General features: G+C 51.7%; 1 protein-coding gene across 1 annotated transcript; it reads left to right on the forward strand.

Moving 5' to 3' along the window:
* The first annotated feature begins 12,845 nt into the window (after positions 1-12,845).
* On the forward strand, positions 12,846-13,725 carry LOC147972821 (uncharacterized). Its single transcript, XM_087524461.1, has 3 exons — positions 12,846-12,986; positions 13,091-13,505; positions 13,712-13,725. The coding sequence occupies exons 1-3, from the start codon at positions 12,846-12,848 to the stop codon at positions 13,723-13,725; spliced, it is 570 nt and encodes a 189-aa protein (XP_087380587.1).
* Positions 13,726-15,258: the final 1,533 nt, after the last annotated feature.

Genomic DNA, 15,258 nt, shown 5'->3' on the forward strand with positions numbered 1-15,258 from the left:
AAGGCTGAATCACTCGGCCAGATTGCTCTTGATGTGGTTTTCGGTGATTCCAAGAATTACCGCAAAGAAAAGTTGACGTTTGAAGTTGTAGACTTCCAAAGTGCCTATCACGCTATTTTGGGCAGGCCGGCTTATGCACGCTTCATGGCCCGACCATGTTATGTGTATCTCAAACTGAAGATGCCTGGCCCCAAAGGTGTGATCACTATTACGGGCAATCGGAAGAAAGCGGAAGAATGTTTTCAGAAAGGTTCAAAGATCGTTGATGCTCAGATGGCAGTGGTGGAGCTGCAGGAATACCAGAAGACTGCAGACCCGAGTGATTTGTTGCGAGCCAAGAAGCCCGCTACAGAATCAGCTTTTCAGTCGTCTGGTGAAACGAAGACAGCTCACATCCACCCGACCGATCCCAGCGCTGCTCCAACTCATATCTCAACAACACTCGACTCCAAATAGGAAGAAGCGCTCATCCAGTTCCTCCGTGAGAACTGTGACATTTTCGCATGGAAGCCTTCTGACATGCCGGGTGTTCCCAGGGAGCTGGCTGAGCACCGCCTAAGAGTCGACTCAAAAGTAAAACCTGTCAAGGAACATCTCCGACGGTCCACCGTCCAGAAAAGAAAGGCTATTGGCGAGGAGGTGGCTCGGCTCTTAGCAGCGGAGTTCATCCGAGAAATCTACCACTCCGAGTGGCTCGCCAATGTTGTCATGGTCCCCAAGAAGGACAAGTCACTTCGCATGTGCATTGACTTTAAACATATCAATCGGGCCTGCCCGAAAGATCATTTTCCTCTCCCCCGCATCGATCAGATAGTCGACTCGACTGCGGGATGTGAGCGACTGTCTTTTTTAGACGCCTATTCCGGGTACCATCAGATCCGTCTGTATGGACCTGACGAGATCAAAACAGCTTTCATCACTCCATTCGGGTGCTTCTGTTATATTACCATGCCGTTCGGCCTCAAGAATGCCGGAGCCACATTCATGAGGATGATTCAGAAGTGTTTGCTCATTCAAATCAGTCGGAATGTGGAAGCGTACATGGATGATATTATGGTCAAGTCACGGAAGGGTTCCGACCTGCTGGCTGACCTTGCTGAAACCTTTGCCAACCTCAGGAGGTATGATATCAAGCTTAATCCATCAAAGTGCACATTCGGAATTCCTGGCGGAAAATTACTCGGTTTTCTCGTTTCCGAATGGGGAATCGACGCCAATCCAGAAAAAGTCGGTACTATACTCCGAATGAAAAGTCCAGCGCGAGTGCACGACGTACAGAAGCTTACTGGTTGCTTGGCCGCTTTAAGTCGATTCATATCTCGTCTCGGTGAAAAGGCATTGCCTCTTTACCGATTGATGAAGAAGTCCGACAAGTTCGAGTGGACTCCCGAAGCTGATGCAGCGTTTGCAGAGCTCAAAGCTCTGCTCTCCACCCAGCCGGTGCTTGCTGCCCCAATCAGCAAGGAGCCTTTGCTGCTTTACATCGCAGCCACGGGACAAGTCGTCAGTACGGTACTTACGGTCGAGCGGGAAGAAGAAGGAAAAGCCTTCGAAGTTCAGCGCCCAGTATATTATATTTCTGAAGTTTTGACCCCGTCGAAGCAAAGATATCCTCATTATCAGAAGCTTGTATATGGGATTTATATGACCACAAAGAAAGTTGCTCACTACTTCTCTGATCATTCCATTACAGTCGTCAGCGACGCTCCATTGTCAGAGATCCTGCACAATAGAGATGCAACTGGTCGAGTGGCAAAATGGGCGATTGAACTCCTTTCTCTAGATATCAAGTTCGAGGCAAAGAAAGCTATCAAGTCCCAGGCAATAGAAGATTTCGTCGCCGAGTGGATTGAACAACAACTGCCGACTCAGGTTCACTCGGAGCATTGGACCATGTTCTTCGATGGTTCCAAAATGCTGAATGGTTCCGGTGCCGGGGTGGTGTTGGTCTCCCCTCGAGGAGATAAGCTCAGATATGTTCTTCAAATCCACTTTGATTCCTCGAATAACAAGGCGGAATATGAAGCACTTTTATATGGGTTGCGCATGGCCATTTCACTCGGCGTCCGTCGCCTCATGGTCTATGGCGACTCAGATTTGGTGGTTAATCAGGTGATGAAGGAATGGGACGTCAGAAGTCCAGCCATGACTGGTTATTGCAATGCAGTGAGAAAGCTGGAGAAGAAATTCGAGGGGTTAGAGCTTCATCACATACCCCGACTGAAAAATCAAGCGGCTGATGATTTGGCAAAAATAGGTTCCAAAAGAGAAGCATTCCCAGCAATGTGCTTTTGGAATACATCCACACACCATCAGTTCAGGAGGATCCCTTCACTGAAGAGGCCCTGCAGCCAAAAAGTGCCATGGATCCGACTGAAGTTGAAGTTCCAGTTGTGGTCGACCTAATCATGGAAGTCTTGGTCATCACTCCCGACTGGACAGTACCGTACATCGCGTACATCCTAAGGAAAGAACTCCCAGAGGACGAAGAAGAGGCTCGACAGATCGTCCGTCGATCCAAGGCCTTTACAGTCATAAAGGGACAGTTTTATAGAGAAAGCACGACTGGAGTCAGTTAGAAGTGTATAACACCAGAAGAAGGTCAGATGATCCTTGATGATATCCACTCGGGGACCTGTGGTCATCATGCGTCCTCTCAGACCATTGTGGCTAAAGCATACCGAGCGGGATTTTACTGGCCAAGGGCAAATGAAATGGCAAAAGAGATAGTCGACAAATGTGAAGGATGTCAGTATTACTCCAATATGTCGCACAAGCCCGCGTCAGCTCTGAAAACCATTCCACTCGTCTGGCCCTTCGCTGTTTGGGGGCTGGACATGGTTGGACCACTGAAAACGGGCAGGAGCGGCTTCACTCATGTGCTAGTAGCAGTCGACAAGTTCACCAAATGGATTGAAGCTAAGCCTATCAAGAATCTTGATGCTTGCACTGCTATCAGTTTCATCAGAGAGTTAATATTCAGATATGGAGTTCCGCACAGCATCATCACTGACAATGGGTCAAACTTTGATCCCGACAAATTCAGGGCCTTTTGCGCCTCTCAGGGCACACGAGTCGACTATGCTTCGGTCGCTCACCCTCAGTCGAATGGACAGGCGGAAAGAACAAACGGCCTAATTCTCAAAGGACCGAAACCTCGATTGATGCGCGATCTCAAGCACGCAGTAGGTGCATGGGTCGACGAGCTTCCATCAGTTCTTTGGGGATTGAGGATGACCCCGAACCGATCGACCGGAAGAACCCCATTCTTTCTGGTCTACGGAGCTGAAGCAGTCTTGCCGAGTGACATGCTTCACAACGCCCCTCGAGTCGAGCTCTACTCTGAAGAAGAAGCAGAACAAGCCTGGCAGGACGCAGTCGACCTCCTGGAAGAAGAAAGAGAAATGGCCATGATCCGATCGACCATCTATCAGCAAGACTTGCGTCGATTCCATGCCAGAAATGTGAAGAGTCGAGCCTTCCAAGAAGGAGACTTAGTCCTCCGCGTGGATCAGCAAAAACCACACAAACTCGCTCCTACTTGGGAAGGCCCCTTCATAGTCACCAGAGTCCTCCACAATGGAGTGTACCACCTCTACAATGTCGATCGCCAGATTGATGAGCCACGAGCCTGGAATGCGGAGCTACTCCGCCCCTTTTATACTTGAATTCTCACTCGGATGAGATGTAATAAGAAAAAACTCCTGTAGTTTATTTATCAAAGACAAGAGTGTTATAATTTTCCTAGTGATTGTTATTGTTTTTGTTTGCGTAAGAAATCCCCCAGTGGGTGGCTTAGCTGCGAATCCGCTTCGCCTAAGTTTGTAAAAATAATTTCCTACCGAGTGGTGAGCCAGCCTCCCACTCGGGGGCTTAGCTGCGAACCCGTTTTGCCTAAGTATTTAAAAATCCTACCGAGTGGAGAGCAATCCTCCCACTCGGGGGCTTAGCTGCAGTCCAGTACTCGCCTAAGTTCTCTCACTCGGAGACTTAGCTGCAGTCCGGCACTTGCCTAAGTTTGAAAAAATCCTACCGAGTGGAGAGCAATCCTCCCACTCGGGGGCTTAGCTGCAGTCCAGTACTCGCCTAAGTTTTCTCACTCGGAGACTTGGCTGCAGTCCGGCACTCGCCTAAGTTTGAAAAAATCCTACCGAGTGGAGAGCAATCCTCCCACTCGGGGGCTTAGCTGCAGTCCAGTACTCGCCTAAGTTTTCTCACCCGGAGACTTAGCTGCAGTCCGGCACTCGCCTAAGTTTGAAAAAATCCTACCGAGTGGAGAGCACTCCTCCCACTCAGGGGCTTAGCTGCAATCCAGTACTCGCCTAAGTTTTCTCACTCGGAGACTTAGCTGCAGTCCGGCACTCGCCTAAGTTTGAAAAAATCCTACCGAGTGGAGAGCAATCCTCCCACTCGGGGGCTTAGCTGCAGACCAGTACTCGCCTAAGTTTTCTCACTCGGAGACTTAGCTGCAGTCCGGCACTCACCTAAGTTTGAAAAAATCCCGCCGAGTGGAGAGCAATCCACCCACTCGGGGGCTTAGCTGCAGTCTAGTACTCGCCTAAGTACGAAACACATCTCAATCCGCAAGGACGACGAGGTGCAGGACTACTGCCACCTTCTCCTGGGGAGCTTCGCCACAAATACAATGTGCGCTCCATCCCACTCTGTAGTAACGAGGTGCGGGTCGACTGCCGCCTTCCCCTAGAGAGTCTCGCCACAAATACAATGTGCGCTCCTTCCCACTCCGCAAGGACGACGAGGTGCAGGACTACTGCCACCTTCTCTTGAGGAGCTTCGCCACAAATACAATGCGCATTCCATCACCGACCCGCAAGGGCAACGAGGCGCAGGTCGACTGCTTCCTTCTCCTTCGGAGCTGCGCTACAAATACAAAAGTTGTCTCAAATGAAGAACGAGTTCACTCGGCAGGGGATTCATGAAGATATTCAACGATAAACCAAGTTCAGATAAATCCTAAAGGTTCCGGACCACAGATCGAAGTGCTCGGGCATTCAGCCCGAAAGAGTTTAACGGTTACAAAAACCACTCGGCATTCCGAGGCAAATTTAAGGTGAGGCATAAAAGTTTGTTCACTCCGCGGGAGGAGGACTAGCAGGCTCGACGAACTCGTCTAAGTCGACGCCGTCGGCGATCCGAGTGGCTGCAGTGATGAAAGTCTCCATAAAAGATCGGAAATCATGCTTCTGGGTGTTGGAGACCTTGATTGCTGCTAGCTTATCTTGTCGCACCTCCTTGCAATGGACGCGAACCAAAGACAGAGCCACATTAGCGCCACACCAGGCATAAGACTTCTTCCACTCCTGCACTCGGTCAGGGATTTCGTTAAGTCGAGTCATCAGGGACTCAAGATCATTTTGGAGCGTGGCCTCTGGCCAAAGTGCTGGGTCGATCCGTGACATGGCGACCTTCAGTCGAGCCAAGTAGTCCACGACACCGTCGATGCGGGATTCCAGTCGGAGCAGATTTATGGCAATTTCATCTTTCACGGGAGAATTGATTGGATCCAAACCTGGTTCGATCCGCCCAGTCTCCTCCTCGAAGTCCTGGCAAAACTCTACATTCACGATCCAAGGATAAGTCAATTTTCATACGCTAAGTCGACACAAAAAAATCAGTCGGAACAAAATGTGCACCTTCAAGCTTGATGAACAACTTCTTGGCAAGGCTCCTCAGATAGCTCTCCAGATCGTCCCTCCTGCGAGCGATGGCTTCCATCTTCTCGCACAGGTTGAGGTTCTCCTTCTTCCAGTGCGAGCACTCCTTGTTGGCTTTGTTCAGAGCTGATTTTAGCTTGGTATTCTCTTCTTCCAACTGGCCGACCGAAGCCAGTTTCTGTTCAGCCAGAGCGGTCCTGTCGTCAGCCTCCTTTCGAGCAGCAGCCAAATCCTGATCCTTCTTCACCAGAGCTTCTCTCAGTTTTTCTGCAAAGAAATGATGATTGATTCAGACAGAGCAGAAGGGCACTCAAGCCCAAGACAGGCCAGTCGACAAACTCGTCTTACCAGTGGCGCCGTCCTTGACCTTTTGCAGCTCTGTCTTGGCCAGCTCCAAGTCAAGGTTCAGTTGAATCTGTTGTTTCTCCAAGTCAGCAAAGCGAGCTCCAAGATCACAAGATTTCTGAAATCAAAGGGGAGAAGTTATTTTACAGCGAAAAACGACAAAGACAATAAGTACTAAGACTACGGTCGACTGCCCGCAGTCCACCATAGTCTCGGGGACTACACCCAGTGGGTGCACTTGGCGTGCCTCCACCGGTTTTGATCCCACTTGACCGGCCCACCGGAGTCGAGTGCAGGGAGTAAAACAAAGTGGAGAGAAAGTAGAACTCAGACCACAGTCGACTGCCAGCAGTCGACCGCGGTCTCGGGGACTACACCCAGTGGGTGCACTTGGCGTGCCCCCACCGGTTCTGATCCCACTCGACCAGATCGAGTGGAAGAGACAAACTACCAGTTCGGTTTACACTCGACAAAATACAAAGACTACAGTCGACTGCCAGCAGTCCACTGTAGTCTCGGGGACTACACCCAGTGGGTGCACTCAGCGTGCCCCCACTAGTTCAAAAATTCAATCGACGCACCCAGTGGGTGTACAAATGCAAATATTTTCGGAAAGAGTCTTCAGATAGCATATCCTAACAGAACAAGCGGCGACCAACTAACCTGAACGTTGCTCTGGAGAGCCGAGCTGGCATCGTAGGCGGCCTGGCTGGCGTCCCGCACCGTCTTCATCTTCTCCATCATAATGCCCGCTTGGCGTATGGCTTCCTTGGCAGCATTCACTTCGTCCTATGGGACATGATGGGTCGCAAAAACTGAAGTCGGGTCGACAGGGGCCTAAGCAGTCGACGAGGAAGGCAAGGCACTCGACAATGGCACGACGAAGGTAACAGAACCCCGATTGGCATCACCAGCGTCCTGAACGACTGGCTCCGCCCTCGGCGTCGATTATGGCACCTCGCTCGTAGGAGCTTGCCTATTTTTCCTCGTCAAAGGCCTCTCGGGATCATCATCATCATCATCAGGGAGGTCAATAATGTTAGGAGCTGTTCAAAGTTCAATCGACAAAATCGCATCACCCAATGGTACACATTGTAGTTGAATCGACCAAAATAAAGACAGAATGGCAGAAATCATACCCAGATTAGAAGTGACCGCATCCTCCATCACCTCATCATCGTCCCTGTAAGCTGAGGTCCCAGAAGTAGCAGCGCTGCCAGCTCCAAAGTTCGTCCGGTTAAAACAAGAAAAACAAATAGCACAGGGCGTCGAGTGAAGATAAAGGGAGACACTCACGCAGAAGCGACGGGGATGTCAATCTTAATCTTTGGCAATGCCTTCCGAAGCTTCGGCTCTGCGACTTTGGGGTGCTTTGACGCTTTTTCAGTCGGAGTTGGCGAAGAGGTCCGAGGACGCTTTGAAGACTGACCAGCTTGAGCAATCACCTTTTCACGGGCGCTCGGTCGTTCTTGGTCAAGTTTGGACGGCCTCTCCCTGCGAGGAGGCGACTCGACTTCTTCTTCGTCACTTGGATCATCGCTTTTTTCGTCCCCTCCACCGTCAGAATCCCATTCGCCACTATCGCCGCCGCTCGCCTCTCCTTCCGGGTCCTGCCCTTGATCTCCATTGGGCATTGAATACATTTCAATAATGGCCTGAAAGAAAGCAGGGAGAACAAAGTCAGTCGACTCAGTATAGGCAGCTGCGCGAGTGAATTCAGATTACAAACAAAAGCTCAGAATCGGACCTTCTCTGGTACATGAGACTGGTCGAATGGAGGAACTCTCCTGGCTCCCCTGGGGTTGTCCTTGTTTCCGGTCATGCCCGACAGCCATTTCTCCAGTGTGTCGTCATCGACCTCCTCCGGGTGAATCCGAGTGGAGTCTTCAAGACCCGAATACATCCACATCGGATGGTCTCGGGCTTGAAGAGGCTGGATGCGCCGCTGAAGGAAGACCTCCAAGAGATCCATACCGGTGACCCCATCACGGATAAGCTGGACCACTCGCTCTACCAACACCCTCACCTGCGCCTTCTCCTCCGGGAGCACCTTCAAAGGGGAGGGTTTCCTCACTCGGTCCATGGTGAAAGGAGGGAGACCAGTCGACTGCCCTGGCGTCGACTGATCTTTGTAGTAAAACCAGGTCGACTGCCATCCGCGAACTGAGTCGGGAAGAATCATGGTCGGAAAGGAACTTTTCCCTCTCATCTAAACACCAAGACCCCCACACATCTGAATCACTTGAGTCCTCTCGTCACTCAGATTGGCCTTTTTCATCGTCTGGGAGCGACAAGTGAAAATGTGCTTGAAAAGGCCCCAGTGAGGCCGACAACCCAGGAAATTCTCACACAAAGAAACGAAAGCGGCGAGATAAACAATTGTGTTGGGGGTGAAGTGGTGGAGTTGTGCCCCAAAGAAGTTCAGAAATCCCCGAAAGAAAGGGTGAGGAGGCAAGGACAATCCACGGTTGACGTGGGTGGCAAGGAGAACGCGCTCACCCTCCCGAGGTTGTGGCTCAGATTCCTTCCCCGGAAGCCACGCCGATTCATAGGGGATCAGCCCTCCTTCGGCTAGGTCATTGAGGTCTTCTTGGGTGATCGTTGAGCGGATCCAGTCACCCTGGATCCAGCCCTTCGGCAGGCCGGTTCGCGAGGAGGATCCGCCCCGACTGGTCGCCTTCCCCTTCGACCTCGCCGTCGCCTTCTTTGTCCGCTCCAGAGCCGCCGTCTTCTCCTTCCCCATCGTCGCCGGCGAGACGCGTACGGAGCGGTGGCGCTAGGGCGAGAGCGAGCGCGGCGAGGGAGCGTGAAGAGGAGAAGAGATAATGGGGACGCACTGTTCGAGAGACCCCGGTCCGACGCCTTATATGAGGCCGCTTCCGAGTGGCTGACTGGTAGGCCCGGGCGGCCCTGTCAAATCCCGTAACAATCGCGCGCGCGATACGTGGCGAAAAAGGTGGCACAGGGATCGAGGTGGCTCCGCTCTATCCCATCCGATTACTGCGGCCTCCCCCGTCTCGCGCTTCCCAAAATTCAGATCCCGCGAAATCTGCGGGCAGCGGAACAACTTGTCAGACCAAAGATCTCCTCTGCACCGTCACTCGGAGCCTTTCAAGTAAAGAAACTCACTCGACAAAAAACTAAGAATGGATCAAGGTGACTGAAAAGGAAGTTGCTGTCATCACTCAGGTTCATTGATCCAAAACCAGATATGCTCATGGCATGAAAAATGAGTCGGGGAAATTCTCAACTCCTTCCCCACTCAAACCTCGATCCATTCGGGGGCTAATGATGAAGCTATGTATCTAGGGTAGGGTCATGGACCTGTCCAAACTGCCCTACCCAAGGACATCTCTAGAAGAAATCACCTTTCAATCGACTTGGAAGTGTTCCACTCGACAGACTCGGAGACACTCGACCAAGAAGCGATCACTCGACCAAGACCAAACCACTCGACGGCCAGGAGACCTAAAGGCACTCCGCACGCTAACGGTCGGTTATTAAGTAGCTTTTATGATCATCATAGCACTTTATTGAGGGCGTTACCAGTAATGCCCGACCTTAATGTATTTAAAACCCTGCATAACTGAGGGCCGGAGGGGTCCGGCGAACTCTATATAAGCCACCCCCTCCTCAGTGTAAATGGTTCGCACCCCTGTAATTCATACACGCATAATCCAATCGACCGCCTCCGGGCTCCGAGACGTAGGGCTATTACTTCCTCCGAGAAGGGCCTGAACTCGTAAACCTCGCGTGCTTACAACTTCTCCATAGCTAAGATCTTGCCTCTCCATACCTACCCCCCTACATTACTGTCAGACTTAGAACCACGACACCACCCCCGATTCTCTCCAGCCAGCCTCCCCGTCCTCGCCTCTCCGCCCCGCCCAAGTCCAGGGCAACCTCCGCCCCTTCTCGCCGCAGCGCGCGGCAGGCGGCCGCGGGCTCCTCCACCCCAGTGGCGCAAAGGGCGGTGTTGCGCCTCGTTCAGGAGCTGGGAGAGCTCGGCCCGAAGGACAAGATGACTAAAAGAGCTGCAGCGCGGATCATGAAGCGCTTCCAGGAACCACTCTCCGATGGCGACATTGCTGCGATCGCCAAGCTCACGGGGCTCGACCAGGGTGCTCTGAAGGTCACGGCGGGCATGGCAGGAATCACCGACGCGGAGGAGATCATGCAAGGCTGATTATGTTGGTAGTTTTAGTGTTAGCTAGTCTCCGCTAGAGGATGGTCTTAAACCAGTTCGAGTTAGGATTAGTTTCTATGTTTAGTTCTAAGGCATTGTGGACGGCTCGACGATGACGGGGTTTTGGGGCTACTGGTGGCCGTCATCGCCCCTGGTTTTGTTGTACGGTGTCTCTGTTTGCTTCAAGTAGAGGGTTCAGTTGGCGGTGCAAGTTCAAGTTTCTCCGATGAATGACGGCAATCTAACCTTCATGACCTGGAACATTAGAGGTTTAAACTGCCCGGCAAAACGCACGGTCGTCAGCGACATAGCCTCCTCCCATAGGGTAGCAGTGTTGTGTTTACAGGAGACTAAGATCGATACTTGGACGACTGCGGTAGCTAGCGAGATAGGAGGTAGCAGATTGCAGGGGTGTGTGGTGCTGCCGGCGACGGGGACGAGAGGAGGTGCGGCTATCTTTTGGGACAAGGATGTAGTCGACGTAGCTTCGCACTACCTGGGTAGTTTCTCCATTACGGCTAGGGTACATGAAAGGAGTTCAGGGAAGGATTTTTGGATGACCACGATCTACGGCCCAACTGATGATGCACAAAAAGAGAGCTTCTTATCGGAGATATTTGCTGCCCCCCCCCCCCCGCTGACGAACCGTGGATGATCAACGGTGATTTCAACATGATATATCAAGCGCGAGACAAGAGTAACTCCAACATAAACAGAAGGATGATCGGGAAGTTTCGGCGGGCCATGGATTTAGCAGGCTGAAGGAAATCAAGTGCAAAAACCGGCGTTTCACTTGGAGCAATGAAAGAGAAAGCCCTACCATGTGTAGCATTGACAAGATTTTCTGCAACGCGCGCTGGGAGGAATCGCACCCAGACCACATGCTGGTTTCTGCGTCAACTTCTTTTTCAGATCACTGCCCCTTGGTCCTCTCTGCTGTGGATGCACCGCGAAGAAGCGCTAGGTTCAGATTTGAAAATTTCTGGCCTAAATTTCCTCATTTCCTCCAAACGGTCACTCATGCCTGGCAAAGGCCAGTGCAACACGACTGCCCTTTCATCAGGATCAAGATAAAGCTTGACAGAACTGCGGCTGACCTGAGAATTTGGAGCAAGGCCTCTTTTAGTAAAGGAAAAATGCAGCTGCACATCGCAAATGAGGTCATCCGTATGTTCAACGTAGCGCAAGAGAGCAGAGTGCTCACGCCTGCAGAATTCCACCTGAGAAAGTAGCTCAAGTTGAAAGTGCTTGGTTTAGCAGCCATTGAACGGGCAAGAAGAAGGCAAGCCTCTAGGATTACCTGGCTAAAGGAAGGAGATGCAAACACGAAGTTTTTCCACGCAAGAGTGAGAGCTAGAAGGAGAAAAAATTTCATTCACTCCCTCGGGGAGGATGGCTTGGAGGTCTTTGATCACAACGGGAAGGAGAGGATTATTCACGATCATTTCGTCAGATTTCTAGGCAAGCAGGGGGACAGAAAAGCCACCATAAACTGGGAGCGACTGGCCATCCCCACCATTGATCCGCAAGGATTGGACTCGCCGTTCTCCATGGCCGAGGTCTCGGCAGCCATCGTCTCCTCCCCAACGGAAAAAGCTCCTGGCCCTGACGGGTTCACGGGACAATTCTTCTGCTCCTGTTGGCACATCATTCAGGATGATATCATGGCAGTGTTTAACAAGTTCCACCAGGTGGCTAGGAAAAACTTCCAAGAGATCAACACGGCCCTGATTACGCTGCTACCAAAGAAAGATGGAGCTTCAAAGGTCAACCATTTTTGGCCAATCAGCTTGATTCACTCAGTGGCCAAACTTATCTCCAAAGTGCTCTCTGCAAGGCTGGCACGGGTCCTAGATACGATCATCTCGCCGGCACAGACTGCTTTTCAGAAAGGAAAATGCATCCACGAGAGCTTTCAGTATGTGCAGAGTTGTGTTCGGATGTTGCATAGGACGAAGAAAAAGGCCCTTTTCTTCAAACTGGACATAGCAAGGGCTTTTGATTCGGTGTCATGGGAGTACTTGCTCGAGCTCAAGCAAAAAATGGGTTTCCCTCCGAGATGGAGAAAATGGATTGCGCTGCTACTCTCCTCTGCCACATCCTCCTGCTTGCTCAATGGAACACAGGGCCAATCTATTTCCCATGGCTGTGGCTTTAGGCAGGGCGATCCTCTATCCCCGCTGCTTTTCATCCTGGCGATCGACCCCCTCCACCACCTCCTTCAAGCGGCTGCAGAGGAAGAGATGATCGCTCGGCTGCCAGGCCGGGGCATCAGCATGCGAGTTAGCTTATACGCTGACGACGCCGTCATTTTCGCCAACCCGGTTAAGGAGGAGGTAGATGCCCTGCTGCACTTGCTCAGCAGATTCAGGGAAGCAACGGGACTGAGGTTAAACCAGGCGAAATCTGCGGTCATCCCTATCAACTGTGTTGATGTTTAGTTAGATGTGGTTCTGCAAAACTTTGGGGGGCTGCAGTCCGCGTTCCCAACCACATACCTGGGACTGCCAATCTCCCCAAGGAAACTAAGGCTGGTGCATTTCCAATTTATCATTGACCAGATTCGCTCAAGGTTGGCTGGGTGGAAAGAAAAACTGATGAACATGGCAGGAAGAAGGGTTCTGGTGCGTGCCGTCTTGATGGCGCTGCCGATGTTTGCAATGACTGTACTCAAAGTGCCGAAGAAGATCCTAAAAGAGGTGGACAAAGCAAGGAGACAGTTTTTATGGGCTCATGACGAGAATGTCACCGGCGCCAAATGCAAGGTGGTCTGGGGCAAAGTCTGTCTTCCGATGGACAAGGGGGGGGGGGGCTTGGTCTGCTGGATCTTCATCAGTTCAGCACAGCTCTCCGGCTGCGCTGGTTGTGGCTCTCCTGGCAACAGCCACGCCGGCCTTGGATGAACTTCCCGGCCCCATGTGCCAAGGAGGACCTGGAGTTGTTTGCAGCGGCCACCAACGTGCACTTGGGCAACGGAAAAACAACACCTTTCTGGACTTGCAAATGGATCGGGCCGGTGGCGCTGCAGCACGAGTTCCCTGCTTTGTTTCAGCACTCCAGAAGGAGAAACAAGACGGTTCATGATGCGCTGGCAAATGACACATGGGTGTGTAACCTACGGCATGGCAACACAGCAGAGATTGCCCACCAGTTCTTGCAAATGTGGAGGAAGATTCAGGGCGCAGGCATCCTTCTTTCCTCCGACGAGGACACGATCAGCTGGACGGAAACCACAGGAGGAGGAAATTACTCGGCAAAGGCTGCTTACGATTTACAAATCAGTGACATCCCACCCTCAGGTGAAAAAACCGCGATTTGGAAAGCCTGGGCGCCTGGTACGGTGAAGATTTTCGCTTGGCTGCTACACCAAGACAAGCTTTGGTGCAACGATCGCCTTCAACGGCGAGGGTGGCCCAATGGGTATTTCTGCGCTTGCTGCAACGAAAATTTGGAAAGCTCAATTCACCTTTTTTGGGACTGCCCCTTCTCCCGAACGGTCTGGCAGGCAGCGTCGCGTAGATACGGTTGCGCGGTGCTCAATGAAGCGCGGGAAGAAGGTCACAGCTCTCTCAGGCACTGGGAAAGGCTGACTGCTTCAACACCACAAAGCTGTAGAAAGGGGCTAAGGACGATGCTGCTGCTGATCACGTGGGAGCTTTGGAAAAAGAGGAATGCGTGTGTGTTCAGAAGGAAAACGCCTCAGACAGAGGACGTCCTGCGAGCCATCAACAACACGGTAGAGCTCTGGCGGCTAGCAGGAGCGCGATGCATAGAGGCCCCTTTCGGAGAGGATGTAGTGAGATAAAACACCATGGTCTTGTAGCTGGCCACTCTTGGCCACTCTTAGCTCTCTCATTACCACGATCACTTGATCATCCATGTATTTCCCGCTGCTTTCTTCTAAATCAATGAAGCCGGTGACCCCGGATCTTTCAAAAAAAAATAGTATTGCCATCACATAGAAACATGACGCACACATTCAGAAGCGGTGTGCAAGCTGAACCACTCGTTACTGGATACTGGGCGCCAATTCACGAGTCTGAAGTCTGAACACATGAGCCGCCCAGAGAAGCTGAGAAGGCATGGACCACGCATGTATGTATGGTATGGGTATGGGCAAACCGACAAAGATAAACGGGAATCTGTCTGCCTGTGTGTGCGCGCGCTCAGCTGACGGGTACGTGCGTAGCGTGCACTACGAGCCTCCGAGTGGGCGCACGCCTCCCGCCATATGATCCACACGATGCACGCCATGCCGCGGTCGTTCCCCGGCTGAAACGAAACCTCGGCGTTGCCGGCGTCTTCACATAAAAGGAGAAGAGGCCCGATCCGAGAGAAACGACACCGCACGCCATGTAAACCGATCTTTCAGAGCAAGCAAGGATGCCTCGTTTCTTGGAATAACACACTCGCCCATTCACTACATGGTTTGGAAAGCTTGGGCTCACCCTAAGATCAAATTCTTCGCTTGGCTGGTCTTGTAAGACCGGATTTAGACTGCGGACCGGTTGAAGCGGCGTGGTTGGGAAAATTGTGGACTTTGCCCACTTTGCTAGAGGGAGCAAGAATCAGGCATCCATCTTTTCGTCAAGTGCCGCTTCTTCATTCGGCTCTGGCGATCAGTCATTGACAAGTTTGGTCTTGCGTTGGTGAGATAGAAGAACCGACATGCGAAATCCAGACAGACGAGCAATGGCCTCCCTCACCATACTCTGTCTCTTGGACTCTTTGGAATGAGAGAAACGTCCGGGTGTTTCGCCACAAAAGTGCGCCACCGCCTATTCTTCTTCAAAATATTTTGCTTGAGGCCAACCTATGGGTTACAGCAGGTGCTAAGAAACTAGGGCGTATTGTTGTACGAGAGGTTTATTTGTAGGGTCATTTGCAAACTGTCAAACTCTATTCTCCTCTTATTTAATGGATGAGGTAAATCTTTTGCCTCCGTTTCGAAGAAAAAAAATGCCTCATTCCCACTCCGTCTGGGGAAGATCTGCGAGCGCTCACTTCACTGGAGAGGGAGAGGTATGGCACAAAGGGCCGTCACTTCTCCCG

Source organism: Triticum urartu, chromosome 5A (assembly GCF_056163025.1).
Source record: "Triticum urartu cultivar PI428250 chromosome 5A, HENAU_Tu73, whole genome shotgun sequence".
Lineage (NCBI taxonomy): Eukaryota > Viridiplantae > Streptophyta > Magnoliopsida > Poales > Poaceae > Triticum > Triticum urartu.

Coding starts and splice junctions, on each gene's coding strand:
- LOC147972821 (XM_087524461.1), top strand. CDS start 12,846: ATGGCGCTGCCGATGTTTGCAATGACTGTACTCAAAGTGCCGAAGAAG. Junction 12,987..13,090: donor GCAAGGTGGTCTGGGGCAAA/GTCTGTCTTCCG, acceptor TCCTGGCAACAG/CCACGCCGGCCTTGGATGAA.